The 26,682-nt window shown below is 40.3% G+C and overlaps 2 protein-coding genes and 1 long non-coding RNA gene across 4 annotated transcripts in view; 2 read left to right on the top strand and 1 right to left on the bottom strand.

Moving 5' to 3' along the window:
- The window catches only part of LOC146707141 (voltage-dependent T-type calcium channel subunit alpha-1I-like), a 186,873-nt gene that overhangs the window by 21,528 nt on the left and 138,663 nt on the right, over positions 1–26,682 (top strand). Inside the window, exon 3 of the mRNA XM_085458476.1 lies at positions 17,906–18,003. Within this exon, the coding sequence (XP_085314602.1) occupies positions 17,906–18,003 (98 nt within the window). The remainder of the gene's footprint in view (positions 1–17,905; positions 18,004–26,682) is intronic.
- On the top strand, positions 7,986–8,703 carry LOC146707143 (uncharacterized). The gene has a single exon (XM_085460838.1). The coding sequence runs from the start codon at positions 8,092–8,094 to the stop codon at positions 8,695–8,697; it is 606 nt and encodes a 201-aa protein (XP_085316964.1). The 5' UTR covers positions 7,986–8,091; the 3' UTR covers positions 8,698–8,703.
- LOC146707142 (uncharacterized) lies at positions 9,653–11,235 on the bottom strand. 2 transcript variants are annotated; one of them, XR_014920766.1, is made up of 3 exons: positions 11,191–11,235; positions 11,026–11,102; positions 9,653–10,769 (listed from the first exon to the last, which is right to left on the bottom strand). It is a non-coding gene; the product is annotated as an uncharacterized LOC146707142 (long non-coding RNA). The 2 variants fall into 2 exon arrangements; XR_014920765.1 differs by having other exon boundaries at positions 11,026–11,228.

Raw genomic sequence — 26,682 nt, 5'->3', positions numbered from 1 at the left:
AACTACTCAGAATGTTGTAAAATGATTGTTTTGTGAATTTTCTAAACCCATATTTTATTCACAGTAGAACATGGAAATCTTTTTCGAGCCGTGCTTTATTGTTTCCTAGAATTGAACATTTTCTCAGTTTAAGGATTTTATTTAGTTCTGTGTTCTGTTGTGAAGAAAATGTTTTTTCTCTTTTTATTGACACAACATTTTTTTTTTTTTTGAAATATGGTTGGAATTTTCATTCGAAATGCTCTTACTCTGAGTAAAAACTGTATCACTGTTGCCACAGACCCAGCATATCATAGCATGAATTCCAAATATCCCATAGAATGAGAATGTACTGGAAAAAACCCACAGCATGGTCCTATAACTTAAGAGTCAAAGCTCTCATTTACTTAGCACTATTACCTAGTTGCAGCCATTAGTCAATAAAAGTGTTTTTTTTAAAGAATTAAGAAACAAAAGCAGCTATTTCTTATTTATTTTTTTAACACAAAGTATACATTGCAGCTTCTATTTTGTACCAATCATATAATAGACTAAGAAAAGCGCACAAAGAGAATGACACAAGCTCAAATTAACATCAAATAATGTCATATGATATGACCTGACATACTAATTCAGTACATGTGCAATCTTTTCAGTGTACAAACAGGGGTACTGCTCTATACGTATTTTAATCAGGCACTTTCACATTAACACTGCACAGCTGGTGCTACAGGTGTCGTCAGATCAGTATACTGTAATTAGTTTAATTTGGAAATGACTCATGTGATTAGTGAGCTAATGATCCTCAATAGCTTTTGACACAAAGAGTACAGTAAATGAATCGTGTGAATCTTGTATCACAGAGCATCAACTCTCTAAACAGACATATGTATGTTCAGAGCTGATAGCATATCATTAATATATTTGTAGTTTATGCTTTACAGTTGACTTTACTTCCATATTACTGCTTCTGGACTGACATATTTAAATCCATAAGTATCATATATTTCATGCATTTCGAGTGACCCATGTTTGCACAAGTCTTTGTGGGGTTGAGTGTAAAGTGAGAACAAACCTGTGCACAGCTTTTCAGTCAACTGGTACTGAGAAGCAAAATATACAGAACCAGGTCAATGACTCTGTGCACATTGACAGTAGTTTTGCCTCTGTGCAGCACCACAGTGGATTTTAAATCAGACAAGATGTAACTGAGGTGCAAACCTTAAGCTTTAATCCAAGGGGTTTAACAAAAGTGTCGCATTAATCGTTTCACAGTTCTAATGATTTCAACACAAAATCCTCCATTTTCACAGGTTGAATTGTAATTGGACAAATTAACTTAATTTTAAGTATAAGGATTTTTTTTTTTTTTCTGCCTGTCCCATTTGGTTCTTTAGCCATCCAGGGCTCGCAAAATTTTAAAATCCCTGGTAGCCCTTCGGGCAGACACTCTTTAGTTTTTGGTAGCCCGAAATAAATTTGAGTAGCCCGAATAAAAAAAGATTATTTTTATTGTATAATATTGTAAAGGAAACAAAACATCAATCAAAAAATTGTTAAAACACAAATTACAACAACTGTGTAAACATTACAATCAACTCAAATATCTGGTTCTAATTAAACAGAATTTTCTGTGAACTTGTTAGAACATGAATTAGTCTGTGTCAGATCCTGAATCTGAAATTTCCACTGAAGTCTCGGATGAGAAAATGCCACTCGACGTTGAGGGCATAGCATCTCCTTCATCAGCTTTCTCTTCCTGTGCATTGCCCTCCATTTCACTGCTCTTTGTTCTTGTCGGGGTTTTATGATCCAGGTGTCTTGAACCTTTTCCAGAAAACATCCAGAAACGAATCGACTTGTCAGGGCAAAAAGATTCAACTGTTTCCCCATTAATGGAGAGTTGCATGCAGTCATTCAGTGTTTCAGGGTGTAGAGAGGTACGATGTGTTGTCTTCACTCGGTTCATGCAAGAAAATCCTCTCTCACAGATGGCTGTCGATGGACTAAGTGTCAGCATTAATTTCACCAGCAACAAGATATGAGAGAGATGTTCTGGATTCTCAGAGAGGAGATCTCTGTACAAGCAATCTACTTTGCGACCCCGGCGTTCTGCAAGCCACACTTTTAGATCCATCCATTCTTGTGGAATTTTCTCTTTCTCTTCTGCATCTAGCAAACAGGCAAAATGTGTGACAAGATAATCCACCTCTTCATCCCCATAATTTGCTAGTTCTTCTCTGGGGTAGGGAAGAGTGGAAGGGTCAAAAACCTTGAAACAAGAGAGAGGCTTTTCATGGAGATTTTTAAATCTGTTGTCCATGTACTTGACTGTGTTGTCAATAATCTTCTGGATCTCTGCACCAAAGGTGTCTTTGTCTGTTCCCTCACCTCTTCTAGCAGGTCGCTGACTTTTTGTTAGCTGAGTTCCACAGTAGCAAATGCTACCATCCTGGTTCGCTGTGAACTTTGTGTCCAAGGTTTTCTGATATTCTCCTGGTTTTGTTTTTAGGCTGAGTAAGCGTGATGTTGTGCTCTCAACTAACTGATTTGTTCGTGTGATGTTTAGGTTATCATGCTGAAAATCAGTAGAGCACTTGGATAAGATGGTACTGTAGTCCAACATGAAATGCAGGAAGCGAACAAATTTCTCAGTCTTCATCTCCTGCACCACCCCCTTATCCTTGGCTGCATCCTCGGCTTTGACATCACTTCCTTCTGCCATGTTCTCCATATGAACAACAGTGGGAGTGTAATTTTTTTCCACAGCCTTTAGACATCTCAGCCGGCTTGGAAGCCACCGTGTGCTCTTCAGCCCACTGAAATGTGCCAGCCTCTCATTTAGCAGTTCACTTATTTCTGTCAGCTCTCTTCGCTTCTTTGGGGAATAGTAGTACATCTTAAAGATGGTTTTCAGTGTATCTTCAAATTTCACCAGGTACTCACAGCCTTTCACGCTATCCAGCACGGCTAGCTCTAGTTTGTGTGCCACACAGTGGATTGTTATGATGTGGGGTATCCTCTGTTTCAGTCTCCCAGCTACTCCTGTTTTCTCACCCATCATCACTGCAGCACCATCAAAATTTGCACACACTACTTTCTTTTTCCATGTGTCCTCTCTGATACCCATGGTGTTCACTGCTTCATCAATAGCCTCTAAAATACCTGCAGCATTTGCACTCTTGACTGGCTGACATTTGATCATGTATGTGGCTATGTCACCATTATCCCTCACATACCTGACGTGAACCAACTCCTGTTCTATTATACCAGTGTCTGTACTGCCATCTGCAAGAATGGATAAGAACCTGCTTTCTTGAATTTCCTTTTCAATCTGGTCTCTTGAAGTTTGTGCTATTGCTCCAATAAACTCTCTGCAAGCATGGTCATTGAGGTAAGTGGAACCAAGAGCTAGGCCATTTGCTTTCTGAAGTTTGCAAAGACTGCTAAATTTTGCCAGTGGTAGTTCACTCTTTGCAACATAGTACGCAGTTCTAAACAGCTTTTTCAGGACTTCTTGTTGTGCTTGGTTTATTTTTAGTATGGTTTTTGCAATTGGTGTTTGTTCTGGGACAGATGCTGCAGACTGAGCACTAATGCATTTCTTGTGATGCAGAGATTTCTCATGAGTTCTGATGGGGTCTTTCCTAAAATTACTGGTCCCAGTAACAAAGGCACTTGTCGACTCAGCAATAGAGGGAAACTCACGACACACCCGGCAGAACATCATGTTATTTACCTTGTCATATTCCAGCCACAGAAATTCTTTTGTCCATGAATCCAAAAAACTGCGCTTTCTTTTTGCCTCGTAATCTGATTTATCATAACTTTTCCGCTTTGTGGTAGGCCTTTCTTTGCCTGTCCCTTCTTCATCCTGACCTGTCTTTTTTGGCTCAGCAGAACTAAAATACCTGCGTAAATCCATCTGTCTTTACACATGCCAGAGATTTTTTTTTTTAAATTCTCTGCGCAGTCAACCTCTAGCACGTTTAAGCTTGCTGCGGGAGATTTCACGTGCCACGTTTGAAGAGTAAGCTAGTGAGTGATGTTGTGTCCTGTCTGACTATACCATATTGCACCACTAGAGGGTGGTGTCGTGAAATAAGAGGAAAGTGCAGTCGGGAAATTGTAGAGTTAGAATATAGTTAAGACGGCTATCTGATAACTCGATATGTCTCCCTGTTACCTCTACGATGTAAAGTTATGTGCTGCATTCATTAAAGAGCACTGTTCTTTGATGAGGACTCAGCTAATTACTCAGCTACATTTGCGAAAGAAAGCAAAGGCATTGTCATATATTTTTACTTCCTATGATAGCCCGACGGGCAGGGCTGAGATAGATTTTGGTAGCCCGACTGGAAATATCACTAGCCCCGGGACGTCGGGCTAGCGATTTTGCGAGCCCTGCCATCAGAATTGTTGTCTGAAGACCAACAAGGATACCCAATGGATTTACTTTGCCAAATGGATCATCGTGGCATTGCCGTATTGGTCCATTTGGTCGATCTTTGTTTTTATTATTTATTATATTTTATTTTCAGATGTTACAGACGGGACAGACATGAGTGAGGGATAGGAAAGGGAGAAAGAAAGAGGAAGGAAAGGGAAAACAGAAGGGGAGAGGGACAGTGAGAAAGGGGGGGAGAAAAGAAATAAAAATCTCCTGGATCACCTGTTGAGAGAGGAATAGAAAACAAGCAAAAAAGACAAAAAAAACCAAAAACAAAGCAACATACTAAACACAACACCATCGCATTAATCTAGCTAAGTGTAAACAGCAGTAAATACTAAATATTCAATGTTGTTGTGCAGCACGCAGGACAGATGTGCTTTGAAGTAGCAGCCAAGAAAGGTGTAATTTGGGTCTACGAGCAGTGAACACCCGTGTGCATACCTGTGTGGATCAGCGCGCTTGTATTCCAAAGGTTTCTCCATGTAACGATCTGCTAGGGAGTGTGGGGGGGCCACAGCCCTATCCTATAAGGATTATTTTTAATACTTGGATGAATATTTTTGTAATCAATAGAGTCTAGGTCACCTGATTTCACCCGATGTTGTGTTTCCTTCCTTGAGATACTCTGCCAGGCCTTCAGTTGTTGCTTGTTTGTGGCTCTCCCTGCCTTCAGTTTTCTCTTCAGTAACTGAAAAGCAAGCTCTACACGGTAGAGATCAGATGGCTGATTTAAGAAAAAAACATTTCTTTGCCTTGAGAAACTCGTGGGCTGCTTTTGCAGCATGCTTTGGGTCATTATATATTTCCACTGTGACGTGCTGTCTGATCGGCTTTGCAGCATTTGGATGAATCTGAGCAGAGAGTGTCAGTCTGTACACTTCAGACAGCATCCTGCCGTCAATAAACTCTAATGACCTGCTTACATGGGCAGCCATACACTGAAAAAAAGGCCATGTTGGATTTACTTGATTCAATAGTGGACATTGGTTGCACACAAATGTTTTGCTTTGGCAGAAACTCAACACAACTTTTTCATATTCAGTAAACCTGTGCATTTTGTGTTCATAAAACGCGATTGAAACATGTTTAGATGAAGTAAGTTGAGCTCTTGGAATATTTTAATCCTTCACAATTTTGTCATTTTATTTCAACACTATTCAATAACTTTTACCCCAATACTACTTGGTGTCTTCATATTACATAATGTTCAACAAAGTCTAGAGTCTGGTTACCATAAAAATTGAATGGATCTACAACAACTAACGTCGCCCTATCTTTATCCTGGTTGCTGGGAAATAACCCTGAAGTGATAGGTTACAAGGCAGGGTACACCCTGGAAAGCTCACAAGTCTATCACAAACAACCATTTGCACTTACATTGACAGGTAATTTAGAATCACCAATTAACCCTAACTGTAACAACTGCATGACTTTTAACTGTGGGAAGAAAGCAGAACGCCCAGAGAGAACCAAGTGCAAACTAGCCAGACAGTGGATTTGAACTCAGAATCTTCTTACTGTGAAGCAACAGCACTAACCACCACACCACCAATCCAGATTTAACAAAAGTAGGAAAGCTATGATTTCAAGGTAGTTGTCTGCCTCTTATAACTCCAGTGATTTTCCTGCAGTTTGAAATCTCGTGCGATCTTGTGAATTTCATGAGTTCAGCAACTAACCACTCTTACTAGATTGTATCAGGTCATCTCAACAAGAACAAATTAAGTTGTTGAATTTCGTACAGATTCTTCATGATTTAACTACGTTCATAGAAACATGAAATTATTGTGTTTAAATTACAAGTTAGACTTTTTTAATGTAACAACCACCCAATTTACTTTTTTCTGTATACCAAACAAAGTAGAGGTGGCTGCTCGACTTGACTGAGATGGATGCCTTCCTGAAACCACGATCCAAAGCACGTGAGACTGAAATCCCGTGCAGTGTCGCAGAAAGTTATTGACTTACTTCACTCGAACATGATATGAACAATTTAATCTAGCCTCTCTGCATATCATGTAGTTTCTACATTATATAGTTACACTTAACTTTAAAGCATGGGGCACTTATGTTAAATACACGCAAGATTCTTACGTAAATCCAAGAGTTGACCAATCCCTTTTTGTCAGTGTACATGACCATGCCATATCATTGCCTTCACCCTGCTGTCTTTTATGCTTCAGATCATGATCCATTCCTTTTAAAGACTCTTTTTGAAAGTCTTTGGACAGTTTTTGGCTCTAGGTGTTTTCTGACAAACTCTAATATGAACCTCCTGCCTACCTGCCTAAACCCTCTATATTTAAATTCTTGATGGTGCTTATTAATTGAAGGACTTGACAGTGATACATCACCTACTCAGGACTTTTCTTGACTTGACTACATGTTGTGAAGTTGTTGTTGTTTTTTTTTTTTTTTTTTTGCACAAATCCATTTTATGCATTTGTTATGGTTTCATTTGCTTTGCAAAAGTAATATAAAATGCAAGTCCACCACTTAATGCCAGATTTAGTGAGTGAACAAGCCTCACTAAATGCAACACTTTTGTTGAACTAAAGCTGACGGTTGACACTTTAGTCGCACCTTGTTTGCCCAATTTAACATCTACCGATTTAACAGGCAACTCTACAAAAGAAGTACAAATGGTCCAAAAACATATGTAAAGCTAACTGTATCCTGAAGTGTATGAGGGTGTTAAACTTGGTTGAGTCAACACATGCTAACTTGTGCTAAACGAAGACATTAGCTTCTAATTTTAGATTTGCCAACTAAGTGTTTTTGCCCGAAATGTAACGTGTGAGACGTCTAACTGGAAGAAACAAGGAAAAACCAGTGAGAAATGGGTAATGTGTCCGCAAAAAGCTTCAGCAGACAGCTGGCTTTTATTTTTGACAAGATATTCACATGTCTGAGCATATAACACATACGGACATGTGCGTGAGCATCTGTACTCTGCTTGAGATGTAACAGTAGCTTATTAGAGCTCTGACGCCACATGGCACACTGTGGGAATGTGAGAAAGGAAAATAACGTGCGCACCGAGAAAGTGCACATACACACACACTGACGATGGAACAAACTGATGAAGAGCAAACAAAGAGGAATGGAGAGACAAACTAAGTGACACAAGAGGAAGAGACTGAGGAGAGACTTCACAAGGTGGATTGTTAGCAGAAAGGATCAAAGTAAAGGGCAGGAGGGAAAAGGTAAAGAGAGTGGAGTAAATTACAGCATTTGTAAATGGCCGTGTCTGTTTTGTGCTCACGTCTGTGCGCTCCTCTATCTTTTTTGACTTGCAAACCACTTCTGGGACTGAAAATCTACTGCATCCATTAATCTCATTTTAATAATTGATGCCATCTTACCCAGAAGGAGTTTGGCCTGGACTGTTGGCATAAAATGAGACATTTAGCATGTTCCGGTAATTGCCATATTAGTTTATCCTTGCCTATTAGACCATTGTACATTCAGTGAAATGGCTTAAAATGTACAATTTCTGTTGAGCTGCGTTGTTGCTGTCCAAGGCTATCTACTGCCTGAATCACCAATAGACTACTTGCACTAGGGCATGTGACGTATTTCCGTTTCCAAATAGTACCGCTTGTGCGTTTCCGGTACGTTTGCTTATCTATCGGTAGCTATGCTAATGTCGCTTCAGAATGAGTATAAAAAGGAAAGTATTTAAAACAGAACATTTTCAAAAACAGGAGAAGAAATACTCCGAGCATTGCTGTGTCCCACTTTGTTCAGCTTCAGCCAAATTTAATGGCATACTAAGTTTTCATGCCTTTCCGACCCATTCCGACTTGAGAAGACAATGGCCGGTAAACATACGCCGGGATCATTTCACGATCACCTCTCACACCAGGGTCTGCTGCAGACACTTTGCCAGTGATCAACTCATAGAGCCAACAACCCTCGATGGTCGAAGGAGGCTTATTAAAGGTGCTGTACCAACACTTTTTGAGTGGAATGGCTATAAAGTTGAACCACCGCGGCGTAGTGTTTGGGAGAGAACGGAGCGACGCCCTGAACTAGTTCCTCCTGACGATCAAGAAGAGCAAAGTCTTACAAGAGATCATGACTACTGCTCAGTCCCTGAGCCGTCTGCATTGGACATATCTGCATCAGCTGCAGAAGACCTGTCCAAAGACGTGGAGACTCTGAGGAAGGAAATACAGGAGTTACGTGTCCAGCGAGAATTTGGGTTACAGCGTTTTGCTGGCTCCGACACTGACATCCGATTCTATACCAGGTACACCTAAGTTCTATTCAAGCTAACGAATGTTCTATTCAAGCTAAAATATACCAAGGTCACCATCAGTTAAATTTCGAAAGTTTTTCCAGTCTTAATGAAAACAAAATAGATATTTACTTTTCATCTCTAATCTGTATGCTGGTTCGGTTAGTGACAAGGAACTATTCAAACAATCAGGCATTGCTGAGAAGTTGACTGAAGACATGGCAGTGATGGTAGATAAGGGCTTCCTAATCACTGATTGTTGTAAATGCAAAGTGTACTGCCCACCTTTTCTATCTAAGCAGAAGCAGATGCCAGCATACCAGGTTAAGGAGACGCAGGCCATAGCCAGACTCAGGGTACATGTGGAGCGAGTCATTAGGAGGATCAAACAGAACAAACTTTTTGATAGCATCATTACCATGTCACATGTTTATAATATCAACCAACTGTTTGCAGTGGCATGTATGCTGTCAAATTACCAGAACACAGCATTAGTTAAAAAATGGGTTAAGTGAGACAAGATGGATTTTTCCCAAGACACCAGTGCCAGTAACTTATGGAAAATGACCTGCAGCTGAGGCCACTACAGTTGCATTTCTTCCTTCTCAGCTGACAATACTTGATTACAGAACTGGTACTTGAGTGCTGATAGTTGAGTTTCAGTTATTGATAATTCAAATTCATTGCAAATGTTTAATGTTAATAATACTGTTTAATTATATTACTATATTACTATTCAGATTCAACAAAACTGTTTATCAAAATTATAACGTAAATCACTAAATCGTTTTAAAATCATAAGTGACATTGAGCTTTTGGAACATCAAAAATACCATTTGTCATTTTCTACAGTTCAGTTGTGTTATTGTCTAAATGTATATCAGTATGCTAGGCATGGAGTTTTAAATACTTACCATGTAAATAAGTTCTGCACAAATTCAACGTTTTAATGTGTGTTTTTAAAAATTAAATTGATGCCATTGCTTAAATAACAGTTTATTGATGTCACATAAAGGTAACATGTAACAACAAAAGAATTCATGAAATATATTGAAAATAAAACATCAGTTATTTTGTTCCAGCCAGCCTGAAGGATCTGTTTTTCTTTTTGCTATGTTTTCACTGTTCATTTTTTCAAACACAGGTATCTTGGCATATATATGTAAAAAAAGAAATAGTCTGCCTTTTCTCTGATTGCATTGTGCACATCTGTATCCATGTATATTCTTTGCACTAGGTAGTCCTCTTGTGCCCACACAACAAAGTCACACCACTGCATCCCACTGATGAGCAGTTGTCCTTGCACTTGCCAGTAATATGCGTGGCTCTTTTTTAGTTTAGGGGTACCACATTCCATCTGCACATATTTGCAGTCAATAAAGTTTTGTACATTGGGACATTTGAATTCGACGAAGCCAAACTGGGGGTATTCATTGGGGTCAAAAACAACACCATCAGGAGATGCAGCAAGCAATGGGGTGAATGACCAGACCACAGGGTGAGTAGTTAACATTCATTAGCCTACTATACTCTGCTGCTATTGCAGGCTCCATCTCAGTTCCTCTCCTCATGTCTGCTGTCTGCCTTGTTCCCTTCAATATACGCTCTGCTAGTGACTCGGCCGAGCTCTGGCCTCTGACGTGACACACCTCCCGAAACCTAGAGGCAGTCACTCTGGGCCTGCGGAGCTGATGCCACTCAGACGAAGAGCTTTGCTCACGTGTAGCTTCCTCTATTTTGTGAGCCATTTCCAGAGTTACAGACAAGCTTTTCAGATGCAGAAGCTCTTCTTCTGAGCACACAAACACACAATCTGATGGCAAGATGTCATACCCCTCCAGAGGCAAGTGCGGTGTTGGTGGTGCATCGCGGTGTAGTGTGATGTACCGGGTTGTCAAAACCGGCTGCTGATATGACAGAACACTGCCCTCCTGCACCAGCCCAAAGGCACTTTCCACAAGGGGCTTGTCAGGTCTCATGTTCATTGTGGTCACAAGTGGCCTGTCCTCAATATTAAATTTTGCATATGCCTCCGTTATTCTGAACAAGCAGGGATCTGGTAACGGACCCACCATGCCTCTGTAGAAGCCACTCCTAAAGAAAACATCAATGACAATAATGTAAGGAAGAAGGTTGTTATACTGAACAACAACTAAACTAAAAACTAAAAGGTGTAAAACAGTGGTGCATAAGTTAGAGACTGGGATGTATATGTACATGACTGAGTTAGCCGTCTTCAGAAAGTGTAATGTTGTATGTAAATTAATACCTATTCTGACACATGTATGTATGAAAAAAATAGCAACATACATTTGTAACACGTGAAACCAAATTTTACAAATCTAATTACCGTACTCCAGTCTGGGCCATCCTATTTGGTACCGGCTTAGTGAAGATCATGGAGTTGATGGGTCCTGGCTTCACACCCTAACAGAAGACACATTTACTATGGATGGTGTTGCTGTTCATATGTAAACATGGACTAATTCAAAAACTTTAACCTCATTTAAATTACCACTGTCCGTGGCTTGTGCCATTGCTGTTCAGATTCCGTGCAGCTTATGCACAGGGAGGACAACCGGCACTCTGAGTTGTGAGTAGTGTGCTGTTTGGAAGAGCAGTGCCACTGTGTGATTGCACATAACAGCGCCTGCCACACAGGAGCACTGGCTATGTGTCAGTATCACCGGCGATGAATCCAGAAGCTTAATCTAAGAAGAAAGAACGAAAATTAAAAATGTAACATCTTCATGGAAGAGCCGAACAGGAACATAGTTCAGTGTTATGGTTACGTACCCTCCTGAATGCTTAGTGTTTCCTTCTCTCCCTATTAAAACAACTTAACCATGCTTGATAACTGTAATAACTTAGATTGTGTATATTTGCAGTATTAACTTGTTGTCAAATGTTTCTGATCACCCAAACACACGTTGATTTAACTATCTGACTAGTCAAATTAGGAGTGATAAAGCAGGGAGACAAGGAAAACATTCAAGTTGATGGGCCTTTAGGAATGAACTTAACTAATGCTTAAATGAACTGAACCCCACTGAACGGGGATTAACAACTTTACACAGCTTCCTGCCTACACTTAGTCTGTGTGGTGCCTCACTCTTCCTCATTGACCTGTAGCACAGGGCTCTCACACCGACCTCCCGTGACAACCTGTCTTTATTGGACACTGAATAAAGATACAAGTACCATTAGCATTATTTCTGTATTACTCATTTCAGCATGTCTTAAACATATATATTTTACACTTAGCAAGAGTAGCATTAGGTAGTTAACTACCTCCATAGTTAGCCAACTACCTAACGCCATTATAACAGTGTCTAACTAAAAAAGTGACATTAGTTAAGAAAACCTCAACTATAGTTTAGGACGACATAAAACACCGTTTAAGAAAACATGTAATGTAGAGAACTGACATCAAATGAAGGACATAGCAGAGTAACGTAGTGTTTGCATTTGACGTTAGCTAGCGTTTCTTTGTCGGTTAATTTACGTTTTCTTACCTTCGTAGTTGTGTATATATGATGCAGCATATAACTTAAATCCTTTATCTAATTTGCTGGCGGGGGTAGTCGTCACTCTGCAAATCCGATGAACATCGGTGATGTTCAATTTTGGGAGCTCTTGTAGGCAGCGAGTGTAGAACGTCGCCATGGTTTAACCGCACCGGAAGCACTGGGGCAGGACTACATAGAACGCGGAAGTGTTAGTGCAAGTAGTCCATTATAGTTAATTATAGAGTTCTGCTTATACATGTTTCTTATGAGTGTAACGCGGGGAAAAAGAACTGTTGCTGAACAGCTGTTGATGCTGGTGTGCTGTAATATATGTCCATGAAGGAAACAGCTCTGAAACATAGTTGCTATACTACATGTGACTCGTGCAGGGTTACCTGCATGTACACGATATATTGCAGACTTTGACAAAATGCAGCAACTCATACAGAATTCAGTCAGTCTTAAGAGCTTTTTTCACACCTTGGCTCATCGGATTCAATTCATGTGAGTTAGCTTTGAGACACAATAGCTAACCCAAAAGATTGGCACTTACAAGATGCATACAGACAAGCAATGCTTGACAAAATGCTCTCAAAGAACAGAATGCTTAAATTTCACTTAGCAAGCATGTGTTGGCTTACTTGTCCTGTCAGAACACCCAAGTGTACAACTTGTCTTATTTGACGTGAAACACAAAACTAAGCTGTTAAAATCCAAATACTATGCAATTAAATATAGTAGATAACAATATACAGAAGTATTGAGTGGAGAAACCCTGACCCTTTTAGGTTTCATATCTTGGGACTCTGTAACATGATGAATGAACTCTGTACTGTTGTTACGGTCAGTCCTGTTTTTAAAGACTTGTTACTTAACACCACAAAATTACCCTAAAATCATCCTTGATTGCTGTGTAGCGTTCTAACGTGTGCTTCTTAAATTATCTCCAATATTCACACTTCCCCTCCAACCGAGAGGGAAAGCCTGAAGAAAATCACTCCCACTGTTCCACTCTGATGCCTCCTGAGAGAGTATTCCCCAATGCTAACTTAAACAGCAGAGACAGAGCAAGTTTCTGAAGAGAAGAGAGACACCAAAAAAACACAGAAAAATGGAATAAGAAATATGTTTAAGATTCAGTTAAAAAAAATCCACATTCCCCCATCCAAGGCCACTTTGGAACAAAAGTAATCTAGTTACTCCACTGAAATATTCATGAAGCTATTTGGTTGGCGAGCGGTCCTAACTCAAACACAGACAGACACTAAATTTAGTTTGACTTGTGTGAGTGTATGCAAAGGTTTTGTGTGTCAGAGAGTGACGGCCAGTGTGTGTGTGTGTGTGTGTGTGTGTGTGTGTGTGTGTGTGTGTGTGTGTGTGTGTGTGTGTGCTACGAGTAAGAGTGCATGTGGATTCACAGCTTATGTAACTACATACTTCAGGAGTGTGCATGCGTGAGTGTGTTTCATTGTGCAAATGAAGTGTGTGGCCCAGTCTGATGACTTAACACAGCTTTACGAGAGCCAAGAGTCTGCCCCGGGCATTTTCTCTACTTAGTGTGTGACTGTGTGTGTGTGTGATTTTATTTGACTATACAAATGCTCAGTGTTGAAAAACTTAGGGTATACAGGCATAATGTTTACGTGTGTGTCTGTGTGTGAATTTCTATTGTCTGTTGTCTCTGGGTATCATTCGTTGCACACGTACGATTGTTTGTCTGTATCTCTCTCTCTTGTGTAACCACATGTGTGTGCCTTATCAGAAATTGCTGCAAAAAATTGCTGGAAAATGACAGATCACTATTATGTCCCCCACACCCCACTAGGGTTGGGTATCGTTTAGGTTTTATCTGATATCAGCTTATCAACCTTAGCTGTTTTCCACTTTTTCTTTGGCCATTTTAGCCTTTTTGGCCAGGGTGAAGGGAGTATCTGCCATCAAACAAGAAGACAGCTGCATGGAACTACAACGGTGTTTGCTAGTTCACCTTACATGCATTAATGTAATAACGTGGTTAGCCTACTCAACGTAAATTACACACGAACAACATTAAGCTACTCACGCAGAAAAGAACGGCTGCTGCTGCCATCATCATCCGTCATCATTTCTGCTACACTGGCGGGGCTAGGGGCCAGGACTCTCCTCTTCGGGTTTTTGGGGGATGTTGCTAACTGATAACCGGCAACCCACCCGCAGTAGATGTGCTTGGTGTGAGGTCTCGCAGCAAGCTATCAAATACGATGCATTTCTCGGCTTTTAAAAAAACGCTATGTGTTGCCAGGTGTTTCATCAGATTCGAGGAATTACCTCCTTTGCACAGTATCATCTTAAAGCACTTGTTGCAGGCTGCTGAGTTTGCATCTTTTGCTGTGAAGTACAGAGTTTGACCGCTTCACCTTGGGCGTTTTTAATCTGTAGCTCTGCTCTAAAAGAACGTACGTACCTGGACCCGCCTACTATCCTCGGAAAGGTAAAATGATTGGCTAGAATCCAAAGTGTACGACATCTCAGGGAAAAACAGCACTGAAATAAAGCACCGAAATGTGCGCCGCTTTTCGGTCTGGTTACTACCGTTTATGTCAGAACCGGTGCCATGATGGCACCGGATACCGGTACCCATCCCTACACCCCACACAATGTACACACTGAGACTCATGCCTTATCAACACGCTGGAGCACAGTGATTAAAATAGCAACACGAAACACTAAGTCCAGTTCATTTTGTCCCTTCTTTCCCACTCGGTGCTAGCCATACTGTTAGAGTACATCTTACCATACACTCACACAACAACAACAACAGCAGGCTAGGATGTGCCCACAGTGTGCAGACGATTATTTTTGATCATTTTCTTGAAAGAAAACAAAAACCCCCAGTTCAGACCTTATCCCCCCACTGAATGGCTGTTATCAGTCCCATGCAGATCACAGGTAGGTGGCCTCCACCTCCTCCCAGTGGGTAGTTCCTTCGTCCATCCTTACTAGAAGTGAGAGGGTTTTTTGTTTTCTCATAAACAGCAACAGAATATATCCACCAGACTTTTAACGAATGCACATGAGTTTGGCAGTTTTTGTTTGGGTATTTTGTTGAGGAGGAGTAGACTCAGTTTTTGCTTTTCCTTGAAATCTCTGTTAACTTTTGTTTTTCATGTATTTATTTTTTGGAGTAATTGGATGGGGTTAGGAAAAGATTGCGGTTTTGCCATATGGGGCAACACAAAAGCAAACTACAGCCACTATACACATTACAAAAAGATAAGGTAGTTAATAAGGTTGGACATCTGGAGCACATAGACTCTTTATTTCCAAGCTGAAAAACATTGAAATTTATGGATCTGGTAAGATTTAAATGACAACAACAAGGAGTATGTGCTTAGAAATCTGTGGGGTGAGGGTCTGAAAAAATGCACAACATAAATCATTTATAACATGTAAAGCAGGGTGTTAAAAACTGATACTTGTATATAATGACATATTTTAAAAAGCAATACCTCTGAAGAGGTGTAGTTAAATAATTACACCTGTACGTGTATATGAAATGGTCAGCATTTTTTCCCCGTGTGGATATGATGGCTTTCACTGATTTGTTTCTTTTTATGTTTGTTAGCGTTATATTTTGAAATAAATATTTGATCAAGTGTTTATTCTGCTCCACTCCCCCCACGGAAAAGTCCCCTGACAAATTGGATCACCAGCCTGTGGTCCCACATAGATGCGCTTGTCTCTGAGTAGTTTGTGAACTCTGACCGTTATTTTCATGGTCAGCGTGTTTTACTAGAGTATTTTTGCCTGATTTGTGCAGGGAGCTGAAGCAGTCCTCCGCCGCCACCTGTCACCCGCCAAGGTTATGGTAATATAATAGCAACAAGAGAGATTCATATTTCACGGCTCACCGGGTTAGATTCGTACCTAACGGATGCAATCAAGCGTGGGCAGAGGTTTGGACACCGGAGACAAGTTTTGTCGCTGGACCGCAAAGAATAAAACAAACTGTTTTGCTCACTAGGTTCACCTTTGACCTACTGTGGGCTGAGTTTGTCAATTTGAAAGCTCTGACCTGGTCAAGCGTTCCAGGCTTTATGATGATAATTTTCCCCAGCTCGACATTTGATAGAAGTCAGCAGCGCTTACAGTTCTCTAATCCCGGCAGGACTTTGACATCCAGGTTAGATCATTACAGTTTGAAACTTGTTTGAATTTTCCAACTTTAAGACCTCGCAAACATTTCAAACTGGGACACTCCCTCTGGAGCATCACTACATTCCTGCACTACCGTCAGTTTTCCGGTTATTGCACAGTCGTGCGTTAAAGGCTCTCCTCCAGGTGTGCAGGTCGAGAGGTCGAAAGTGAAAAATGTAATCTGGCTCTTTAATCACTTGAGAAAGCACCTGCTAGGCTCTCTGGCTTATCCTTGAAACGAGCATGTTATCACGGAGCTTGAATATCTTAGCAGGAGCAGAATATTTGTGTCAAATACCTGAAACTTGCCTTAGTTTCTTTTACCACGCTCTCCTGCGTCTTGATAAGAGTCCACCCCCCCACCCCCACCCTTTCTCAGCCAAAGAGCAGCTTCCTTCTGTTCAGTCAGGTGTATGCATATTGCTCTCTTCTCCCTGCCTCTCTGTTCCCAGCGTTGTAATTATCTCAAACACTTGATAAAACCCTCAGGCTCTCTCTTTCTTCCTCTCTCAATCTTGCTTTATTGCCTTCATTATAATTCACTTAATCAACCCTTGGTGCTTTCCTCACATTGGTTTCTGACCTATCCGTCACTTTCTCACGTTTTTTTCACCCCTGCCATCTCTGGCTGTTTCTCTTGCTTTCCGTCCTCTGCCCCCCACCCCCACACACTCCATTCCTCAGGCAAAAATATATTTTCCAAGTGATGAATTTGTTAGGACCAGGTGAAATAGCAAAATTCTCGATCTTTTCTTCACCTTTCTCTGTCTCTTTTATGCCATACCTAGTTTTACTTCAAGCCTGTTTACTCCCTCCACCTCCAGTCTTTGCTCCCTCGCCAGCCTCCGCTTTCATCTCTGGTGGTTGCACGTTTAATCTCGCGCACTTCATGCTTGTGTACACCTGCCAACCAACCGGTATGCACTTTGATGCATTCGCTATGTGTGCTAAAAGGTGTAACCAGTTTCCAGGGATGCTGAAGGTTTTCAGCCGTGGCCTAACATCTTTCTCCATCTCAGTCAAAAAAACACAAAAAAGTCTGTTTTTTACTGCTGGAGCAGGACTCTGCAACCTCTCCATGTTTAAAAAAATGTATAAAGACTCCTACATTCATTATTATTATTAATGTTCGTCTGCAAACTAATGAATGTCTGTTTTGTAATTTCCAACACAGTTAAGATAATGTTACAGTATTCCACTGACCCCGTTCTTTCTTTAAATGTCTTCCATTATTAGATACACATGTTCCAGCTCATTAATTCATATTAGGCTCCGCACAGCAGGTGTCTAGCTGTGCGAGGATGTGAACAATCTTCTGTTTAGGCTTTTTTAATATTAAAAGCCCTGAAAGGAGGAGAACATTAAATCAACTTTAGCTGGAATTTCAGATGAAACTGCTTTTCTGTGAGGATCAGAGACTTTTTGGGTTGTTTTTTTTTTTTCGGTTGGTCTTGCAGCTGTAGAACTGCAGCTGTTTTGGGGATGTTGTAGTGTGGATTTTTAGTGTGTGTTTAATTTGGATGCTTTTTTTCCCCCATTTTCCAGGATTGTTGAGTACTCTCTGGACCTGCAGAACGTCAACTTCACGGCCATCAGAACAGTGAGGGTGCTGCGGCCACTCAAAGCAATTAACAGGGTGCCAAGTAAGTCGAGTCCTATAGACTGTGAACACATGATAGGCAGCCATGGCTGCATCTCCATCACTATTTTACACAAAAAGCTCTCACACCTCTTCTCTTCAACTACTCATTTCACTCTTGAAACAAACAAATTGTAGGATGACATCCATTCATGTTTTGCCATCTGTGGCTCTTATTCAGCACCATGGACAGCTGCCTGGTGAAGAAGGCTGCCCAGTAGCTGGAAAGTGTTAAACATGAGTCACTGAGCCAAAAATACCTTAACAGGGAACATGTTTGGGAGAACAAGCTATTTACTATTTATTAGCTACATTGATTAGGGCAACAATTAATTTTTACCAGTCAATAGCTTTCAAAAAAACATGACATGACATGAAAAAGGAGATGTATGGTTGGATCCCACTCCAGCTGGCCATAGTGGTTATATTTAGATTTGAGAGTAAAGTTATCCGCTAAGGTTAGCAGGCATCCATAAACTGTACCCGTGTATATTCAACACATTAAAGCAGGTACCTGTTATTTGGTTGTAAGACTAATAATGATACTAGGATGTGAGTCACCACAACTGGAGCACAGACTTGTTGGATTGGCTGTATTTCACAACAGGTCACGGCATTTGCCATACAAATCAGTTAAATTGCCCTAAAAGGCAACAAGAGCACCAACAAGGTGATGGTAGGGAAAACTCTCTATATAACACTGTCGGTGTACATGGTCCCCAAGGTTTGTGGCACAGATATTTATAAAAGCTTAAGGGAAGCTATCACATACTGTACTTTGATTTGAAACCCACTCTTTCTTCGGTTATCACTCATTAGTTTGTTTTGCCATGCGACCTCCACTTCATTGTTCGTTCATCATTCACTGTAGATTTCCAGCTAAAAAGCTGCCCTGAATGTTTAAATAAAACACAGCTTCTGGGTGGGTGCGTTCGTCGCACACACCAAATCCTGCAGCGCTGAACACGTGCCACACCATTCTTCATTCTGGAGCAAATGAGCTACATGAGAGCAACAAAACTGCAACTGTGGCCCCATATATACAACACAAACCAGCCAAATGACTCATTGTCTTGGATGTAACTGTGCCATTTGGATCGTTTACCTGTTGTCTACGCAGCCGGGCCTTGATGTACTACCTTTGAGAAGATGCCTCGTGCATTTTGAAACAGATTTGGACAACTGCATAAAGCAACGAAATAGAAGAGACGATTCCAAAAGGAGGTTGGGGTCATGTTTCATCTTTGTTTAGCTATTGGACAGCATAATAATATCTGCCTGTAAGTGCTTTCATCCTGTATGGAATTAGATTCCCGAGGACACCAAGTGTGCATGGCTATTTAAAATCCTAAAAAGTAATTTCATCCACACTCAGCTGTGCTAATCCCCCTCCCAGTCAAAGTCCTCAGCGACCCAACCTGTCAGGAAATCACCAGACATCACTGAAGTATTTTGAGTTACTAACCTTGTCACTTTGACTCCAAAAGTGCTGCTTAGTCCTTCTTGATGAGAGTAATCAGTTTGCTGCCGGTTGCTTCTGTGTCTAAATTGTGCCTAGCAGGCAATCATTTTCAGAAGCTATGAGTACTCTCTAAGTCAGATATGCTGGTGCTTGAAGTTAAAGTTGTTCTGCTTCCTTTGTAATTGCTAAACCTCCCACTGCTCATAAATCTGCAACACAAACCATGCAATTTGGGTTTTTTTTCTTTAGTAAAAGCAGGTGTAACCATCTTGGTTTGTTACAGAGAATGTATGTTGATTTCTATATTTGTCACCTAATATACATGAACATGAATAAGTCATTGCCACTCATTTTTAGTTATGACTATAGTTGTTTGATGTCTTTCTCCATCCTTCTCCCTCTCTCTTTGTCCTTTTGTCTGTCTTACTATATCACTTGAGGTAAAAGGAGTTCTTAAATATCCCATTATTTTCTTTTTATCTTCTTTTCTCTGTGATCTCTCTGTCATGTTTCTGCTCTGAGCTCTTCCTTTATCACAATGTTCAGTCAGTTTCCTCCTCCTCAGTCAGTAGAGCGAGATCCCGTCTCAGATCTCAGTCATTCCCCTTCCTCCTGCTCCTTCCGCTCTTCTTGCCTCCTGTCATGTACTGTCTATTCTTTTCCATCATTTATACCTCCCTTTCTCCAAAAGCAGAAGTATGTCTTGTCCTTGCATGTCTTTGGAAGCATTGGAAAACCCTGGGATTGCACAATAACCACCTTTGTTAAACTGAAACATGAAATGACAGAAATGTCAGTGAAAAATCTAAGGCTGTCAATGTTAACGCTTTAACGTGGATTAATGCATTGTCACGATTAACGCGATTAAAATTTCCAATGCAATTAACCCATCTGAAGCACAAAATGACTCAAAATCCGTGAAATGTCCCTGTCAATTCATGTCGGGTAGCTTGTTCAAAGTTTGTCCATTCTGCACTCCTGATGTTTTCACTGCGTTAAAAATTTGAATTGCGTCAATCGTGACGCCGGATTAATCAAAGTTAACGCGTCAACGTTGACAGAAAAAACAGATTCTGTGATCTCTTTTAAAAACGTTTCACAGCAGGAACAACATTATCACAACTACTCTGTTATTTATGTGTGTTACAACTTTCTCTCCATGTTGGAATTAGAAGATGTTTGAGGTCATGGCTTAATTTTAATGACCCTGCTTTGGGGATCTTCCAGATTTTCCAAATTTTATGTTGACTTTAGTCCCGAGACATACATGGATGGATGGATGGATGTTGACTTTTCTTATAGAATAAGACTGAATAAGGCTATTCCAAATAGAATGAAAAGGAAATGGAAATCAAAACTAAGAAAACAAAACAACCATAAATCTAATATAGAGGTTGCTAAAAAGGGACCAAAGAAAAGTTAGAAAGAAAAATAATTTCAGGATGCGCTCTTAGAGAGTGGGTCTCTAAGGCAAACTACCTCACTTGGTTGGCCTTTGCAAGTAATACTCTCTGTGTTTTCAGAGAAACTGTATTAGTGAGTCCATAACTAGTGTTAGCTCACTAACAACAAAATGAACTATTGTGTAAAATCCATTTGAAGTGTGATGATTTCCTGACTATAATTATATTGTTATTATTGAAGTCCTGAAAATGAAAGTCCCTGACCTTTGCAAAATTGTAAATTATAAACTAAACCATTTTTCCCGACCTACAATCAAGTTGTTCCTGACCTAAACAAACCTTACCCAAAGCACAGTCCCAGCAGGCAATTTTTAAGAGTTTTGGGAGCTGCTGACAACACTGTTGTTCTTCCAACAGAGACGTCAACTCAGAGAACACTGTATTCTACCAGAAATGACTCAGACGTGTGTCAGAACACAATGATTCTTCTTTTTAATCAACGTTGGTGTCTGCGCCGGCTGTGCACAGTCATGCAATGAAGCTTCTTCATACATGTCACTTTTTCTTCCATCCATCAATCCACATTACTTTTTGTTTTCCTTTTAAAATATTAACCACAGCCAAAGTCTTCGTCAGTTCTATCTCAGTTTTTTAGATTTATAGACATGGTGGATGTTATGAGTCACTGACACTAAAAATACAGTTTTTATGTGGAAGAACTTGTTGTTTCAAAAAAGTTGTCAACTTTGCACTTCCGCCCAACAAATTAAATGTCTTAAAATGACACATAAAGTTCCAAGCTTGAAGTTTTGGTTTACCAAAGTTTGTGTTCTGAACTTTCATTGCATCCCTTAATGGCTAGCAGTCTGTTTGTGCAGGGTGGACTTAATTTGCCCGTGAATGCGTTTTTTGCTCTGTTGGCAGGGAACACAAACAATGATGAGTCACTGAAGTCTAAACCATGTTTGCAGCTGTAATCTGACATTTCTGTGAGCAGAGGGGACTTTTCTGTTCACTGAGCTTCTTCCTCTCTGTCACTCCAAAACAAAATAAAAATAAAATAAAAACAAAAAAAAAGCAAATTGGTTCTTTCATGGTGAAATGTCTAGTTTGGACACAAAAAGAAAAGAGGCGGTATAGAAAAGTCACCCGACACTTTATACAATGTAGAGGATGTCAGAAAAATAAATCCCCTCACATCGGATTGATGCTCTTCTTGTGGTTTATTCTCCACCGTTTCAATAAGAACACTGCATCTGGGTTAAGCAAGGATAGGAAAGAAAGACAGGCAGGTGAGAGGAGAGGACAAAAAAGGCAGCAAGAGAGATAAATGAAGGAGGGAAGAGGGGATTATCCAGCTCCATAAAGGATAGTCGAAGATGGACGAGAGGAAGAGAGGGATGATGAGAGGAGAGATGTGGGGGGACTCAGATGAGCAGGCTATTATGATGATAGATACAGCTGTGGAAGTGCGAGCGATGGAGGGAGTCGCTGGAAGAATAGAGATAAAAAGGAGGCAAGGGACGTGGAAGACAGGCACCTGGAGAGGGGAAGATAACATGAGAAAAGGGAGGTGATTACATAGAAAAAGAGAAGAAACAACATTACCAACCCACTCATTTTCAAAAATTATAATGTAAAATGTTTTCTACAAAGTCTGCATTTCTTCGGCAGGTAGAATTAAGCAAACAGGGAGGTAAATAATATCCCAATAGCTCAGTCTGAAACCTGCACAATAACATGTCTTATGTCTGCGTTTGGATGGGTCAAAATGTATAATCATTTATAAATTATAATAATTTCATTTTGGGGAAAATATTTGAATGTGATTGCATTTTACTGTTTATAAAGGTGGAAAAAATCTCCATTTTTATTATATGTCTGTGAAGGTTCTCAGTCATCCAGGTCATCGTAGTCAAAGGAGCTTGCAAAGAAAAGCGTCTGGACTTCTTTAAGTTGCTTGAAGATGTTTCACCTCTCATCCGAGAAGCTTCTTCAGTTCTAAGGTCAAAATGGTGACCTTAGAACTAACTAATGTTTAATAATCCACATTTGACTTCAGAGCTCTATTTGTCATTAGATAAGACAAGAAGTGGTCAGTGGACAGCGGGCGACTTTAGGAGTTGGCTGCTATCCAGACTATCCAGCAAATCAGAAGATAGAATATATATTACTAGTTTTTCTGTGGCTAAACATTTTATATTAACTTTTGATTATATGTGCAAGGATAGATCTGTGTCTGTGAAGGTTCTCAGTCACCCGGGTCATTGTAATCCAAGGAGCTGGAAAGAAAAGTGTCTGAATTTCTTTAAGTTTCCTTCTTTCAGACAAAAACTGGTTCATCCCAAAAAAAAAACTCCCAAACACAAACTTAACAACATAGTGTATGCTGTACAGTGTAACAAGGAATGCTCAGACCTCTAAATCACCTCTACACCTCTACCAAACAGCCACTTCATAAACGCATGGCACATAGAAGAGCCACGTCGACCAGGACAAGTCCCGGCTGTCCATCTTCATCTAAAAGACAAAGGTCACTCCTTCGAGGACACCAGTGTTCACATTTTTGTACAGAGAAGACAGATGATTTGAAAGAAGAGTGAAAGAAGCCATCTATGTCCACTGTGAACGACCATCTTTGAACAGACGTGGTGGTTTGCGACACCAACTGTTTGCCATCTATAATCCAGTGTTGAGATCCCTTCCCAGACGCCTTAACGCCCACTCACATCCTGGGCCATCTGACCTCAGTAAATCACATGATAGGGTGGGGCTAGATTTCACAGTGGGTTCTCCCGAAACCTTAGCTGATTGTTACCTACACCAAGTCCAGATGTTTTTCTTTCCCAGCTCCTTATGTTAGATCTACTACTTTTCATAGCTACAACCAATATGGAGGAACTCATATTACTTTCAAAGGGGAATTTCTATCAGCCTCAGGGGAACTTTGCGTTTTCTTCTAATTGGCACAAATGTGCGTGGTCTTTGTACACATAGACTTTAACTAACATCAGCAAGTTAATATTTTTGTTACCACACATAAATGCTTCCAGCATAATTTCAGCCTTTCCCTAACTCTTTATTATGTTTTTCAGTTCCCTTTTTTATAAAAACAACTAGATGTTGAAAGCACAGCATATTTTCAGTAGATTGAATAGATCTATTAATGCTCAAGTATTGGCAACACAATTGTCAACATTAACATTAAAGCACCAAGTTATTTTGTCAAGCACAGCAACACTATCCAACGAGTGAGAAGGCCAGGTTGTAACAGTGCCAGCATCGGCTGCCAAAAGCCAGTTATTTGACTCCTTTTTATTTGTTGGATGATAAAGATGCAGTTCTGTGCTTTGAATAAAGACTATTTACTGGAAAGCTCTTCGCTCCACATTGTTGGCTTTATGAGTGCAGACACACCAGTAAATGCATATGTTGTGCAGGCAGTACATGTCGCAAAAGTGCAACCAACACAAAGCCACTAAGCACTTGTGTACACACACTTTCAGGCACATAGTAACTAAGCGGACACTCTCGGAGGACGATGTGAGAACTGAACAGAGGAGTCACTTAATGGCGCTAATGGAAATTATCCATGTCGGGTTCCCACTGGTCACAGCTTAAAGGACTGGGCCTGTTTACTACATTACCCTCAACACCTCTGGGAGACATCGTATTAGCTGCCAGGGTAACGGCCATCAGGGTATTCTATGTTGTTCCCTTTTCATTTACATTCTATTTGATTCAAATCATTAAAACTATGAAGGAAACACTGGTCCTTCAGTGTAGTCAAAACTTGTGTGACTAGAACAAGTCCACTATTTTAATTTAGAATTGTTGTTATTTTGTATGTCTCGTTGTACATGTGACACATTCTCCTCTTTTCCTTTTAATTAACTGTTTTAAATGTTAATATATTCACATTAGGGTGCCTGATTTGATATTGCAGTGTTTTAAGCTTCTAGCAACTTCAAACAGACTTAATCAATCTGAAATGGGGCGTCTGTTTCAATTTGCTCAAAGAAAATCAGGTTCTCTGATTTTAGTTTGACTGCAGCTAGAATGTACTTATAGTAACTTCATTTAAATAGCATTTTTCAGGGGTAGCTAAAGTCATTAATTACAAAGGCCAAAGTAAACACTTTATTTAAAAAAAAGAAACGTCTTATCAGACACATTGTTGTCTGGTCGAGAGGAGAATGCTTGAATTTTTGAAGAATTCAGTACCCGCATATCATCAATTATTGACATCAAAAAACCAAACTTAGCCTATATATATATATATATATATATATATATATATATATATATATATATATATATATATATTAGGGGTGCAACGATATTCGTATCGATATTGAACCGTTCGATACAGTGCTTTCGGTTCGGTACGCATATGTATCGAACAATACAACATTTGTAATTTATTTTATCAATTTTCCTTCTGACGATGCTGTCTGTGTGGAGCGCTCAGTGAATCTGCGTTCGACTACTCCGCCTAGGCTGCACTGTCGAGCGCAGATCCACTGAGCGCTCCACACAGACAGCATAGTCAGAAGGAAGAGCGCAGGGCAAGCTAGCAAGACAGAAGTTAAGCTCTCCAGATCTGGCGTTTGGAATTATTTTGGTTTTCATGTGACATATGACCCTGAAGGTAAGCGAGTCATGGACTAAAGTAAAACAGTATGTTGGATGTGCCACGCAATGCTCAATTACATGGGTGGGAACTAGTGTGTTAGCACAGTTAGCTCATTAACGTGTTGGCCGTCTAGCCCCATGCACGGGGCGATCGGCGGTAGCTCGTTAACGGAGATTTGCTGTGTTGTGGCGTTAAGGTCATTTCAACGAGATTAACCTGAAAGCACTAGTGGGAACACAACGAATATGACTGCACATTTACACCGACATCATCCTAGTGCAAAGACAAAAACAACAAGCATGCTACTAACTTTAGCCGAGTCATTTAGACAGCTGTTAGCACATGATTCTCCTTATGCTGCTGAGAATATAGCCCAGAAGAAGCGGATAGTATAGCTTTTATTTTGGAAAGAGCCATTTCTCTGTAATAAACTCTCTTTTCCAAAGATGAGTGATTCCTCAATCAGATACAGGGCTTGCAATATCGCTAGCCCGACGTCCTGGAGCTAGCGATTTTTTCAGTCGGGCTACCAAAATCTATCTCTTCCCTGCCCGTCGGGCTATTGTAGGAAAAATATATGTCAATGCTTTTGCATTCTTTCAGAAATGTAGCTGGGTAATTATGTCATTGGCATCGGTGAGCCACTGTCAATATGTGACATATTGAAGTCGCGTTTGAATTTGCGCTTGTTTTTTTGCTTTCACTTTGCAATCGTGCGAACTGTGTATAGAGAGCGACAGCACTGATCTGTGAGTGATGATAATTTGTGCACCAATTCCTCTGACATGGTCTTATTAATCGTTAGCTTACTATGCAAACATGACAAGTGAAATCTCCCGCAGCAAGCTTAAACATGTGAGAGGTTGATCGCGCAGAGAATCGCTGAGCTTATGTGAGTGCGCGTGTAAAAGCATTTCAGTTCTGCTGAGCCAAATAAGACAGGTCAGGGTGAAGAAGTGACAGCCAAATAAAAGCTTACCACAAAACGGAGAAGTTATGACAAATCAGACTATAAGGCAAAAAGAAAGTGCAGCTTTATGGTTTCATGGACAAAATAATTTCTGTGGCTGCGATATGACGAGCTATATAACCAGGGCTGCACATAAGTGGTCCGCAGGTGCGCATTCGCTGTCAAAATAAAAAACGCGCACAAGGGTTAGGGTTAAATTTAAAAACTGTACT

Source organism: Copadichromis virginalis, linkage group LG6 (genome assembly GCF_057382275.1).
Source record: "Copadichromis virginalis isolate Kocher_CV1m ecotype Utaka linkage group LG6, C_Virginalis_male_GT1.1, whole genome shotgun sequence".
NCBI classification, from domain to species: Eukaryota; Metazoa; Chordata; class Actinopteri; order Cichliformes; family Cichlidae; genus Copadichromis; species Copadichromis virginalis.
This window is presented reverse-complemented; position numbering and strand designations above follow the sequence as displayed.

What these genes read in the sequence shown, in the direction of transcription:
- LOC146707143 (XM_085460838.1), top strand. Translation starts at nt 8,092, where the DNA reads ATGAGTATAAAAAGGAAAGTATTTAAAACAGAACATTTTCAAAAACAG.